The sequence below is a fragment of the Suricata suricatta genome, chromosome 1 (genome assembly GCF_006229205.1).
Source record: "Suricata suricatta isolate VVHF042 chromosome 1, meerkat_22Aug2017_6uvM2_HiC, whole genome shotgun sequence".
Taxonomy (NCBI): domain Eukaryota; kingdom Metazoa; phylum Chordata; class Mammalia; order Carnivora; family Herpestidae; genus Suricata; species Suricata suricatta.
Window position 1 is genome coordinate 137,681,089 of NC_043700.1, and position 14,675 is coordinate 137,695,763.

Genomic DNA, 14,675 nt, shown 5'->3' on the forward strand with positions numbered 1-14,675 from the left:
GAAACAATCAGCAAAATTAAAAGGCAACCGACAGAATGGGAGAAGATATTTGCAAATGACATATCACTAAAGGGTTAGTATCCCAAATCTACAAAGAACTTATCAAACTCAACACCCAAAACACAAATAACCCAGTGAAGGAATTGGCAAAAGACATGAACAGACATTTTTCCAAAGAAGACATCCAGATGGCAAATAGACACATGAAAATATACTCAATATCACTTATCATCAGGGAAATGCAAATTAAAACCCCAATGAGATAACACCTCACACCTGTCAGAATGGCTAACATTAGCAACTCAGGAAACAACAGATGTTGGTGAGGATGTGGAGAAAGGGGAATTCTCTTGCACTGTTGGTGGCAATGCAAACTGGTGCAGCTACTCTGAAGAACAGTATGGAGGTTCCTCAGAAAGTTAAAAATAGAACTAACCTATGACCCAGCAATTGTACTACTAGGTTTTTATCCAAAGGATACAAAAAATGCTGATTTGAAGGGGCACATGTACACCAATGTATATAGCAGCACTATCAACAATAGTCAAATTATGGAAAGAGCTCAAATGTCCATCAACTGATGAATGGATAAAGAAGATGTGGCATATATATAAATGGTGTATATATATATATATACAATGGAATTATTATTCAACAATCAAAAGGAATAAAATCTTGGCATTTGCAACAACATATATTATGCCAAGTGAAATAATTTGGTCAGAGAAAGACAAATACATGATTTCACTCATATGTGGATTTTAGGAAAGAAAACAGATGAACATATGGGAAATAAAGGAAAAAATAAAATAAGATAAAAACAAGCAGGCAAACTATGAGAGACTCTTAAATATAGAGAACAAACTGAGGGGTGCTGAAGGGGAGGTGGGGGGCTAAAGGGGTGATGGGTACTAAGGAGGGCACTTGTTATGAGGGGCACTGGATGTTATATGTAACTGATGAATCACTAAATTCTACTCCTGAAACCAAAAAATAAATAAATAAATAGAAAGCACAGTTTTTACATCACAAAGTTTAGATGCGCTGAATGTCAAACTTAATATATGAATAATATCTAAATAAATAAGCTAGAAAATAAATATGCATACGTATATACTTTAAGGATGGGAAAACTATTTAACACTGAGATACAAGTGATAAGGAAAAATATTAATAATTAATTATTAAAATTTTCAAACTTCTGAGTGTAAAAATACTACAATAAACAAAATTGAAAAGTAAATAATACTTGTGAAATATAATCATAGCATATATGATGAAGGGTGGCTGTGCCTAATATATAAAGAGATCTCACAAATCAATATGGAAAAGATGTGCAAAGAATACAATAAGTAAAAAAAGCAAAAATATAGGATAAATCTATAGAAAGAATTCAATCTTATAGAAAATCAATAATATACAAATTTAAAATAGAATGTGATTGGTAAATTAAAAAAAGAAGAATCTAGGAGTTGTCTTAGGAGTATAAAGTTGACATTTTTTTGAGAAAAATTCTAAAATGCACAGTTCCCTCTCAGTTGGCAATTTCATTTTTGGAAAGGTCTCTAAAAGGCATTATCATGGTTGTGTGCTGTTATATATAAACATTAACTGCAGTCTTGTTTATAGTAATATAAATTTCTCACAAGAGGGAACGGATTACATAATGCTTTATATGGTATAACACATAGCGTGGCTAGTTAAAATCACATTGCAGGGGAAAAAACCGACTGACATATGGTAGATAGTTGATACTATGTTTTATGGGATAAGAGCAGGTTATAAAACATCAAACCAGAGGTAATAGCATTTTGGTAAATACCTTTCCAGAAACCACGCCAATGCGGACATCCACCAAACTGTTTACATATTTGAGTGTTGGGATTGTAGGTGACTTTTTCTTCAACGTGTCTGTGTTTTCAAACGTTCCACATTACACATGTCTAACTACATATTTGTTATATACAGACATATTTATGCAAGGGTAAGTACTCAAAAATAAAAGGAGTCACGGAACCCTAACTGAAGGTAACTAGTTGCAAACCAGAAGTCAGACTAAAGGCTTCAAGGATGCTTGTGATAAAAAGTGCAAAACAAAGCTGCCCTGATACTGGTAATAAGTAAACGGTCCCCTACGAGTGCAGGCAGTGGGGGTGGAGCTCGGCTCTAGACAAAGAAGCTCGGGTCTGGAGGCCGGAGACCCTGCATGCAGGTCCTGATAGTCATCATTCAAAGGTCAGTCCATACAGCAGGGGCTGATGAGGCCGACTAACCATGTTAACACCCACAAGTGATCCCAGTCTACACTGTCTTCATATACGAGGTTGTAGAAGCTTTGATTGTGATTGAATAAGCCCATGGCTTGATTTTATTCAGTTTAGTAAAATAACCCCCCAAAATGATAAAACCCACAATTCCTGACCTTCACACACAAGTTAAACAGATAAACTGTCTGACCTTTTGAACATACAGAATCTTTAAGACACTATATTTATCAAACAGGTAACCTGTAAATCTAGAAAAATGGTCTGTTGATGACTTTGACATTTGAACTCAAAAAACACCGGAGGTCAACTGTGCCTGCTGAACTCATTGTTGAATTACATGGAATTTCTTTTGAGGGGTCTAATGTTTACACTTGTAAAAATAACTTCTTTTTTTAATTATCAATAGTTGCTTTACATGGGAAACATAAATGAACAACGATACTAAAAAGTGTGTGTGTGTGTGTGTGTGTGTGTGTGTGTGTGTGTGTTTGTGCGGGTGTAAATAAAAGCACTTTTTATTTCCACAACATCTGTCATTGGAGGGTCTCTAAGTCTTGGGCGCCCTTTTTGAAATTGAGGAAAAGCAAAGTCCCCAAATTCCATTCAGCAGCCTAATGACTAAATAACTGTTTAATTCTTCTTTTATACTTCATTACAACAGTTTTTAAACTTTGATACTTACAAGATTCTTCTTTGGAACTTAAAAAAAATACCAGTGCATGCCATCTACCCAGACCTACTAGACCAGAGGCTCCCGGGTGCGGAGGCGTGCAGGCTCAGCGACTGACGAAGGAGTTCTGCCCTGACTGTGAGAACCACTACTCTGGGTGAAAAGGTGTTGGCCGGCAAGGGGCTGGCAATAGAACAAGGAAGAGAAAATTGAGACATTTCTAATTCAAACTGAACATTTTTAAAAGAAAGACGTGTGAATAATGACATTCCTTCCTGGGCAGTGTCATTTCGTATGGACCATTCATCTGTACTCTGGATAGAGACTAGAGGTTAGAGTCGGTCCAGTTCAGTGGTTAATGTCAATTCCCTTCTCCCATGTGTGTCAGAGAGCAAAGGAGTGTTCCTATCAGCTGCTCCTAAGAAAGAAAGTAAACACTCCCAACATGCACTGAGGGAAAGGGAGTGGCTCAGGTTTCTTACAAGTCCCTGCTCTGACGAAAAGGGGTAATAATTAACAGCTTCTGGGGCTTGATGATCCTACAGAGGGGCACTGCCAGGTGCAGAGCAGAGCAGCGCGGAGCCTCCGGCTGCCACTCCTCCGCACCTGGCTCCGACCTCCACGGCAGGTGAGGGAGCCCTGCCTTTCCAACGGACAGTCGGGACCTGTGAATCTGTGACTCAGCAGGGCAACAAAGTCTCTGGAGCAAGTTCAGCTCAACAGCTCAGGTAAGAAGACTTCTCCTGCTCGTAGGTCGTACTGTGAATAGCAGGTGAAAATGGGGGTAGGGAAAAGAACCCCTCTAATCCACACCCCACCCCAGGTGAGGTTGAGGACAAGCTATTAGAAAGCAGAATCCACGGGCGGCCCAAGTTGAATGTGGGTATGCATCAGACCAGCTGAAACTCAGGCATTGCTTTTCCTTTGGATCCTCTTCAGAATACCCTTTACTGATGCAGGTAAGCGTGTGTGGAGGAGGGAAAGGCATGGAGGGAAGTGTGGCCACTGAGGCCCTTCTCCCTTTCCTCAAGGGAAATAGCTCAGTGAGCGATTTATCTGGAATTGCACACACCCTCACAAAGGTACATTCTCCCTTTCTCTCGAATCAGAGGACTTGAAAGGTTCCTTTAAGTGAGGGTTCCACTAAACTTTTATATATTTCCACAAAGCTACAGAGACATAGCCCTCTAAAAATTGAAAAGGACTTCTGATATAATTTCACCAGTGAATGGATAAGTATAATTAAATGGAAGTCCATGAGCTAAGGATACAAGTTCTAAAGGGAGAGCCTTAAGTTCAAATCCTGGCTTTGCCACTTATTAGTTTGTCCCTTAGCAAGTTACTTAACCTAGCCAAGCTAAGCCTCAGTTTGTTCTGTAAAACAAGCCCCATAACAGGATATGCCAGTGGGGCACTGATGGGAATTAATACTTAGCAAACATCCTGTAAGTGGCACCTCCAGTTAGCATTAAAAAATAAGCAGTTCTGGGGCGCCTGGGTTGCTCAGTCAGTTACGAATTCGACTTTGGCTCAGGTCATGATCTCACAATCCGTGGGTTCAAGCCCCATGTCAGGGGACTGTGCTGAGCGCTCAGAGCCTGGAGCCTGCTTCAGATTCTGTGTCTCCTTCCCTCTCTGCCCCTCCCCTGCTTGCTCTCTCTCTCTGTCTCTGTCTCTCTCTCTCTCAAAATAAAAAAGACATTAAATTATTTTTAAAATAAAAAATAAATAAGCAGTTCTGCCAAAAGGGCCAGATCAAGGAGGGTGAGCTAAGCTGGGGAGACTAGAAAGTGTCCAGAGAATGAGCCTAGGACACATGAGCAAGTGCACAGAGAACTACCTCTGTGAATAGCAATGAAATTATCTGGCTTTTTGCTACTTTTCAAATAGTGTACATAGTGGCACATTCAACATTATTTGCTACTCAATCATTTTTGCTTTGGAAAAAGTCACATTCATGTTAACTGTTACTTCTTAACAGAAAATATACTTTTGTAGTAGGAGAGTTACACACAACCCCATATTGTACACCCCTGACATTTAGTTTTATAAGACAGATAACCCTTGAACAACTTTGATGAAATAGACCATGGTATCACCCGTATTGGATTATTTGTATTGAAGTGATACACACTTTCATTTGTATTTATGGACAAGAAACATACAAGAACAATATTTGTGTTTTGTTGGTTTTTCCTCTGAACTTAAATTATAGGGAAGTGACCTTTATGAAATTTTATTTAAAGGGTACTTTTGTTAATGTTGTTGTTAGTTTTATTGATGTTGATAACTTTGGGAAGGGAACAAACTTAGAAGTTGCAACTAGCAAAGTATTTTCATTGATGACATTTTATATTTTTATTTCATTAATATACATTTAAATGGTTTGCAGTTGATCTCAGCTTAATATCATTACTGTTTTCATAGATTCTTGCTTCAAACTGTCAATTTGAGATTCTCCAATGTACTTATTATTGGATATTGACTAGAGAATTGTGGATAGAATTCTAAAGCCAAATAAACTGAGCTTTACTATGTTATTGTCCTCAGGGTCTTGATTGTGTTAGTTTTATAGCTAAAAACTTATAAAATATTCTAACCCATTTAGAATATAACTTTATGCCAAATAGACATGGCTGGAACTTCTTAAACCAAATTATGTGATTTAATATTTCATAATGTTGTATCTCTAAACAAACAGTAACCCCAACTGAGACAAATCTACTTAACTGTTCTTGAGATTAGTATGAGATTAATTTATCTAACCACACAATTAGGTTAAGTCTTCTTAGTTAAACTCTAGTGTACATATGTTTCTCTACTACTTCCAATGTGAATAACATTTTAAGACAGACTATTAAACGTATTGGTTTATTGAGAGAGAGAAATCACCAGCAACGACTAAGAAAAATTACCTTTCCCAATTATGCTGAAGATAGTGTAACACATACGTAATATTTTTAACATGTAAAAGTTTCCCATTTGATACTTGTTTTTAGCTTTTCCTAAAATAAGAAGTATCCTATACTTTTCATTGAAATAGAAATCTAATCCTAACAAGTAATTTTCTTGTACGGATTCATTGAAGATAGGGAATTTAGGATTTTAGAGATACAGGAGCTTCCTAAAGAAGTTTAGATTTTTGAGATGTCTGGGTGGTTCAGTCGGTTAAGCAGCTGACTCTTGGTTTCAGTTCAGGTCATGATTTCGTGATTCATGAGATCGAGCCCCCATGTGGGGCTTCACGCTGACAGTGAAGCACTTGCTTGGGATTCTCTCTCCCTCCCTGCCCCTCCCCAGCTTGCTCTCTCCCTCTCAAAAATAAATAAACATTTTTTTAAAACACTAAAAATAAATAATGAAATAAATAGCTGAATAAAATAAAAGTTCAAATTTTTATCTTGACATTTGCAATGACATGGATGTAACTAGAGGGTATAGTGCTAAAGAACATAAGTCTGCCAGAGAAAGACAAATACCATATGATTTCAGTCATATGTAGAGTTTAAGAAACAAAACAAATGAGCAAAGGAAAAAGAGAGAGAGAGAGAGAGAAACAGACTCAACTACAGAGGACAAACTGACAGTGACCAGAGGGGTGGTGGATGGGGGATGGGGAAATTGGTGGTGGGGATGGAGAAGAACACTCATCGTGATGAGCCCTGGGTGCTGAATGGAGGTGTTGGGTCACAATATTATACGCCTGAAACTAATATTACACCGTATGCTAACAAACTGGAATTATAATTTTTTAAAGGTTAGATTTTTTTTTTAATTTCAAATATAGGTCAAAGACACAACCTCTGAGAAAGAACTTCTGAATATTCTCTCTGTGCCCTGAGGTCTAGTGTTAGAGAGGGTTAGGTTTTATTGCAGAAATTTGTCTGTGTCTTTCAAAGCTATCAGATACGGTGATTTCATTACTTCATAACATCATTTCAAGTTGTAGACTAATGCTACTGCGTTAAGTAGGGGAATGTGACAGTGTCTCCCTTTTAAGTGATGACAGTGTAATCATAATCACTTAAAGAACCCCGTCCCCTCACCATCCCAGGGCCCAGGATATGGGGCTCAAGAGCAGAAAGTGCTCACTCAGCAGCCAACATACCAATAAGAACAAGAACAATGATCCATGGTCCCTGTGAAGTCAAGTTTAGAATTTCCTCTTGGAAACTAGATCAAGCAGAGAATCTTTGGGCTGTACCACAGCACAAGTTCCAGAAGATGCCTTCGGCAGACTGAGCAGCTCCCTGCCAGACTGAGTGGTGGCAAGATGCCTTGGGTCCTAAAGTGGCTGAAAGCCCACGTACTTCTGCTACAGTTAGAGTGCCCTGAGGGCACTCTGGGGACCATCAAGCCAGGGCATTAGCATCCTTCAGTATGGAATAGAATATTTAAGGGTGGCATTTCAAATGAGATTCCACCGGGACTGACGGGAATGGCATGCGCACATAGAAATCTGGGTGTTCAATCCATACCCTGTTGAGTCCCGTCTTACATTCAAGCATTATAACACATTGTTATTTGCATCTCTAAACAAGCAATTCCTAACTGCAACAAATATCACCGAATAAGGTGATAGTTTTTATGTGCCAGTTCCTCAATTTTGCCATCTTTGCAAATGAGGCAAATTCTTTAGAAATATGGAACCAGATCTTTCCCAGAAACCACACTTCTCTGGACTCTTACTGTTTTACTAAGAACCGGATAATGGATAGAAGTATAAATGCTTTTTTTTTTCATTTCCCTGAAGTCACTTAATTGTGTATAGATCTGTTCTTTTCAACTTCAAGGTTCCTGGTCAGAGCTTAGAGAAAACAACTTTATTTTGGAGCTGAATACATGTTTGTAACTTTCCATTGCTTTTCCAGACCAAGACAATGACTTAAAAAAAACCAAACTTCATGGTTACCACTTTGAATATAATCTTACTTCATAATTCAAATACACATTTGCTATTCCCATGTGTTATTTTCCGTTCTTTTTTTTCCTTAGTAACTTTCATGGTCTGTGTTATATAAGATATGTTCCTTGTATATGATTTAGAAAGAACATATGAAATCAAAAAGAAAATAATTATCACTCATGATTTCATAGCTTACAGTTTTATGGTTAATATATTAATATACTTCCCTATATATTGAATATATTCATTCTTTTATATATTTTACCTATGTATTTAATGTATATCCACTCACTCGAGAAAGTACAAAAATGAAATAAGCAGTAAACCTGTTCTAAGGGAATCCTCAACTTAAGTAAAGTAAAATATAGTTAGAGAAAGCAGTAAGCGTAATAAAGCTACAAATATTTTTCTGTGGAAGTTCAGAGGTAGGAAAAATACTCTTGTCTAGGACTCTTGGGAAGTTAGCACCTATATTCTTTTAGTTCATTGTAAAATTCTGTTTGCCACGTCATGTACCAGTGACCTCAGGAATAAGACACGACAGATACAGAAGTAGGCTACACTTGCTGTGCCTAGCACAGGGACAAGCCCAGAGTCGGAGCTCATGGAAATTTGTTTACTAAATATACAAAGGAGTGAACCAAATTTCCCACTTTTTAAACAAGTAACCATTTAATCCATGATAGGTCACAGGAAGGCACTTTAAGTGACTGGCCCATTTGAGTTCACTGGGGTAGGATTCACCTCTCATCCTCGGGCCTTCTGGTACCTGGCCAATCCAGGCAAGCAAACGTCTAAACAGGATACAGAGCAGTGGGGAGGCAAAGCACGGATGCTCTCTGATGCTCTCTGATGCTCCCAGGTCTCAGTGTGGCCTGTGAGCTGGTGCTGTCTGACTCTGCCTTCTCAGGCTCCCGATTTTGTCTACCTGCTTAGACCTAGTTCCTTCCCAGGCTCTGCCCTTCCCTGTCAAGTCACCTAGGCCCATCTGACCTTAGACTTCCAGGACTGTTTATTTCTCCAGGACCTGATTGCTGACCTAACTTCCTACCTCATGAGCTCCATCCTATCTGGATAAAATGAAAAAATAAATAACCAAACTTATTAAATAATAATCGTATTTCACATACAGTCAGAATCAATAAACTCTGGCCTGAGGACCAGATAGCATGTGTGACTCACCTTCCCAGTAAAGTACATAGATTTCTAACAACTACCTTCCTCCTCAAGGCATAGTTTACAATGCTCTACCAAATGAATTGTCAATGTCCAACTCTAGGCTTCTAGAATTATCACTTTTCTTTTTTCTGTAAATCCTCATCTCTGCTAATCATGACTTCTCTTATCTCATTCTTAAGCTTTTTTGAGAAAACTAGCTCAGACCCTTAGATTTACCCAGTCTCTATAATTTAGAAGGTATTCACAAATGTCCTACCAGATTTTAAATTGCTATGAGTCATGGTTAATAGGAATGGAGAGAGGGGAAACTGTTTGAATTCACAGATCTATTTCTTACCTTGGCAATTAATAATAAAATGAGACTTTTACCAAATTACGTTTTTACCTTTCAGGTATCTAGACTGTTTGAATATTTTGTTGAGCCAATTTTTAGATTCGGATATGGCCAATATGACTCCTATTCAATTAGCATATATTGCCCATGAACAAAAATTTTATCCTGTTTCTTTCTTCCATAAATTCTGTTTAACTGTCTTTCTTCTTAAGGTCAGGGAATAATGTTAAGTGCTTTTGAAAGCCTTTAATCACACCTGAAATCTCTGATTGGCTATAGTATAGCTCAACAGTTTGACAATATAATTCCGCAGCAATTGTTCAGTGTCTTTAATAACACCTTAGCCATTTTCTCATAAATACAAATAGGAAGCCAACCAGGAAGTTCTTGCAGTGATTTTCAGCCCATCACTGTCAATTGTACTTTGTGATTGTAAGAAACTTCCACTGCTGATTCTTCAGTTCAATATATACCCAACATCTAGTCTCAGCAAAGCTGTCATGCTAACTATGAGGTCATGAAAAATTTTTAAATAGCAATTAACCCCTCAGGCCACATCTGCAGCTCTATATTTAGTCAGCCACTCCACAAATATGAATTGAATTCTTTCCATGTTCCAGGCAAAATTCTAAGAGCTGGATGTATACAGATAAATACAAAAAGCCCTGATCCAAAGAAGTTCATGTAGTTGGGGAAGACAGATCAGTAAATAAATAAGATCCTTTCGGATACTATTAATGTACCTAAATGGAAATCATGTGGTAGTGGCTGACTGAGACTTGCTTTGGGAAAGCCTCTGAGTGATGAAATACTTGGCCCAAGATCATCATGATGGGAAACAGATGTGGAAGTTCAAGGGCAGAGTGCTCTAGGCAGGAGGAGCAGCAAGTATCAATCCCTAACACGGGAATGAGCTTACGGAGTGATGGGAAACCAGCAAAAAGGCCAATGTAGACTAAATGTAATCAACGAGGAAAGTAATGAGGGGAGTGAACATGGAAGAGGTTGACAGGATTTTGTGGGTAATCATAAAGAGGCTATATTTTATTCTAATCCATTCTTGGAAGTCATTGCAAGTTTTTAATCATCAGATGATGAGACTTATTTCAGTCTTTAAAGTCATCGTCATAGATTCTGTGTGGAGAATGGAAGACTAGTCACTGGTGGATGCTGGCACACTAGCCATGAGGCTGATGCAGAAATTCAGGAGTAAGGGGATGATGGCTTGCCTCAGGGCAGTAGCATTGGAAGTAGAAGCTTTTGAGTTCAGGTGATATATTGGGGACAACCAATAGGATTTACTTTTGAATTAGAATCTGGTGATATAAAAAAGGAAAATAGGGATGCCTGGGAGGCTCAGTCAATTAAGCATCCGACTTCGGCTCAGGTCATGATTTCTCAGTCCGTGGGTTCCAGCCCCGTGTCAAGCTCTGTGCTGACAGCTCAGAACCTGGAGCCTGCTTTGGATTCTGTGTCTCCCTCTCTCTCTGACCCTCCCCTGCTCATGCTTACTCTGTCTCTCTCTCTCTCTCTCTCTCTCTCTCTCTCTGTCAAAAATAAACATTTAAAAATTTTTTTAATAAAGAGGAAAAGATAAAACTGAGTCTTCTTAGTTATGGTGTCAAATTGGGTAGTTGGGAAAGAATTGTCAGAGACGGAATTTTGGAGACTGAAGAAAGACAGTGGTCCTGTCTGGGCCATGTTTGTATAGGAGATGCCTGCTAGGCATCCAAGTAGAGATTAAGTAGATAGTGACATGGGTCTGGAGCTCAGCAGAGAAGTTGGGTTAGAGATGGATTCAACTATCTGGAAGAAAGTGTAGACAGAGAAGAGGACACGGCTGAGGGTAGACTAGTAGGACAAACCAGCATTTTGTGATTGTGCAGGGGAGTCTGGACAAAAGACTAAAATGTGGAGGCCTGTGAAATAGCAAAAAAAAAAAAGAAAAAAGAAAAAAAGAAAAAAAAAGGCAAGGTTGTTTTGGTTACTGGTTTGTCTCAAAAGCCTCAAGAAACAAAAAGGGTTTCAAAGCAGGGAATAATCAATCTTGTCAAATGCTGCTAAGAGAGAAAGTGGGGAGAGAAAATAAGCCATTTGGCCATTGGAATGTGGGAGAAGAGGTGCAGAGAGGGGTAAGTTTAAAGAATAAATAGTAAATAATTGGGATCCAGGAGAAGACAGTGTTTGGACAATGAGGTCACTGCTGGGGATTCTCAGTAGGGAGCAACAATAACCCTTTTTTGTGGGTGATTCAAATGACAGCTTCTAGAGGCAAGAGATGCAAGAGAGCAAGGGCTATGGAACCAAACAACCTAGACCAAGTGGGATTTGTTGGGCTCATGGAACGTGCTGCGTTTTTCTCCCAAGGCAGCTTAAAATACCCATGTAGCTTCTGACCTACAGAGTTGGTTTGCCTGAAAGCTAAACTTCTGTCCCTTCCAGCATAAGTCCTCCAAGTCCTCCCAGAGACCCCCTTCTTTGATGAGCTGTCAAAGAAGATGACATCCCCAGCTAGAGGAACACAATTACTTGAGCAAGAAGATAGGAGTAGAAAAATAAGGTATCAATCAAAAACAGCCAAACAAGGTGGAAAGCAGAAAATGGCATCAGAGCAGTGCAGATAATAGACTATGGGGAGACTTTATAGGGACCCACTTGAGCAGAGACTAGGAAGAAGCAGAAATCTGGACATCAACCTGTGGTGATGAAGTCCCTCTCATGTGAGGTAACTAACTGCTGACAAGAGACTCAATGACTTGAGATCCATTGGACCAGTAGGTCTGGTATTCGAGAAAAGCTTCAATTTTCAGTTTAGAAGAGTAGGTGTTGGTGGAATAGCAGACCACCTGAATGTCGGGTTAGGAGACTTGGACTGTATTTGCTAAGAATGAGATTCCAGGAAGGTTTATGAACAGAAGATGATGGATAGTCAGGATAGTAAAAGCATAAAGGGGAATTAGTCAAGCATTCAGCTTAGAGCCTATTACAATTTGTCCAGTGAGATGTGCTCCTAGCTTTGAAATAGATTATATAATTTCAAATAATGTGCTGTAATGCGTCAGGGAATTTGTGAAAATAGCTTTCCCTTTTTATTTCTTTTTTCCTTTTTCCTTATTTTGGGCAGTGGATAGGGGAATTGCTATTCTTCTGGAGAAAGAGGACATTAAATACCTTCCAAACACCTTACTCCAACCAAACTAAGTTGATTTGGAAGTAAACGAAGGAAGACTCTACCCCTCTTTTTATTTTTTAATAAAAAGTTAAACTTTTCTCTCTAGCCTAATGTTTTATCTTGGCTATATCCCCTATGATTCTACAGGCTTGAAGCAATAATAATTAAATATGTAATTTCTGCAAAATGGAATGACTAGAAAATATTATATTTAAAATCTCTGGTCACACCCTAATGCCATTTAGATGAAGACATAAAAGAGGATATTATTCACATCTGACCACAGTTTCCAGAGCCTGAGGGAAACTTGAAGGATGTTACATCACCCTTAATCAACACTAGCGAGTCAGAGCTTGATTTTAGGTGCCTGGAAACTTAAAATTGTGTTTCCAGGACTGGGGCAAAGTTCAGCCAATTTGAGTTGAGTGGCTGTAATAGAAGAAATGTATTCCCTTGCACAGAATCATATAGGAAAGAACTCATTCTAGAAATACTCCAAAAACAGATTTACCAAATTGGCCAATCCTTCCTTGCCCTAAGCCATCGATTCTGTAGTTTTTCAGTTTACATCATATATTTTCCTCTTTTCTGCACATCTCCAAACATTGACTTCGGGTTTCTTTTCTACATTAACTATTTGGTATTCCCATGTTGCCAAAATAATTGCAATGATTATAAAATGCTTTTTGGGGGGGATTATAGAAGCTTTTGAGAATTTAGTATCATCTTAAAGAGAATAACACTGAGCTGTCAGTGTCCACAAGTTTCTGGAAATTTCCTTTAAGAATATAATAAGAGCAAGATATCTAAATTTTTCATAAATTTCTGGAAATTTTACTGCAATCTATAAAACCAGCAAGGCTTCAGAAACATTATTCCAGACAGGTGAAGTTCCTCAAACAGCCTCTTCTTTTTTTTTCTTTTTTTATACTTCTCAATAAAAAGTAAGATCTGCACCAGAAAAACTCAGCAGTTTCAAACACCCCAAGCACATCTGTGCATTTATAGAGAGAGAGAACAGGAACATAACTTTTGAATCACTAAAACCTGGTAGTATCAGAACTACGGATAAATTGAAAAATGAAAAAAATTCTTAGAGTGCATTCCAATTCAAATACTAAAAATTCAGAAGTAGGATTCCTGACAGGAGTTATGCCAAATTTAACCATACTGGATACATTCATTACCAGGAGCATAGCTAATACAGCCATCAATTGTAAAGCGATTATCAGCACAATTTTGATCCAGGGTTTCACTTACAAATTTGCAAATCATTTACATTTAACATGGGCCAACATTGTGGTTTGTATTGTACTTTCTTAGAAATCTCTCTCTATCCTGTTCCACTTTCTCTCTCCCTGTGTCTCCATTCCATACTTGTCAATTTCTCAAGTTGATTACCAAGGAGAAGACCGTAAGTCAAGTTATATACTTCTGGCCCATCTAGTATTTCTTCATATGTCCTCTTTATCATCTTTCTTCAGAGACTGTTAAAATTAAATTATATGTTCCTTTCCTTTACTACTTATTTTCCCTAAGTTACATGAAGAATATAATTTTTAATTTTAAATGAGAAATATATCATGAGACACAAAATGAATTTTTCTCAGAAACACATATGGAGTAACAAAAACAGACAAAAACACCGAAACATCTTAAAACTTATAAGGGCTGAGTGGGGACAAGAGCAGAGAAAATAAGACATTATTGCTTGTTTTCAAATGAGCCATTTTGTGAAAAGTCATGAAAAAGCATTTTCAAGCATGCCATTTAGAAACTCACTCATGTATGGAGTTTAGTGAGCTCCTTGTATATTTTGGATACTAGCCCTTTATCTGATATGCCATTTGCCACTATCTTTTCCCATTCTGTCAGTTGCCTGTTAGTTTTTTTGATTGTTTCCATTGTCTTGCAGAAGCTTTTTATCTTGATGAGATCCCAGTAGTTCATTTTTGTTCTTGATTCCCTTGCCTCTGGGGATGTGTCAAGGAAGAAACTGTTGCATAGGAGCACATGTACCCCAATGTTCATAGTGGCACTTTCTACAAAAGCCAAATCATGGAAAGAGCCTAAATGTCCCATCAACTGATGAATGGATCAAGAAGATGTGGTATATATATATACAATGGAGTACTATATGGCAATGA

The 14,675-nt window shown here is 38.2% G+C and overlaps 1 protein-coding gene across 1 annotated transcript in view; it reads left to right on the forward strand.

Moving 5' to 3' along the window:
- Positions 1 to 1,841: 1,841 nt before the first annotated feature.
- Positions 1,842 to 14,675, forward strand: part of RASSF6 (Ras association domain family member 6) — a 50,620-nt gene continuing 37,786 nt past the window's right edge. The window contains exons 1-2 of the mRNA XM_029951795.1: positions 1,842 to 1,984; positions 3,483 to 3,665. Coding sequence (XP_029807655.1) covers positions 1,842 to 1,984; positions 3,483 to 3,665 — 326 coding nt within the window. The remainder of the gene's footprint in view (positions 1,985 to 3,482; positions 3,666 to 14,675) is intronic.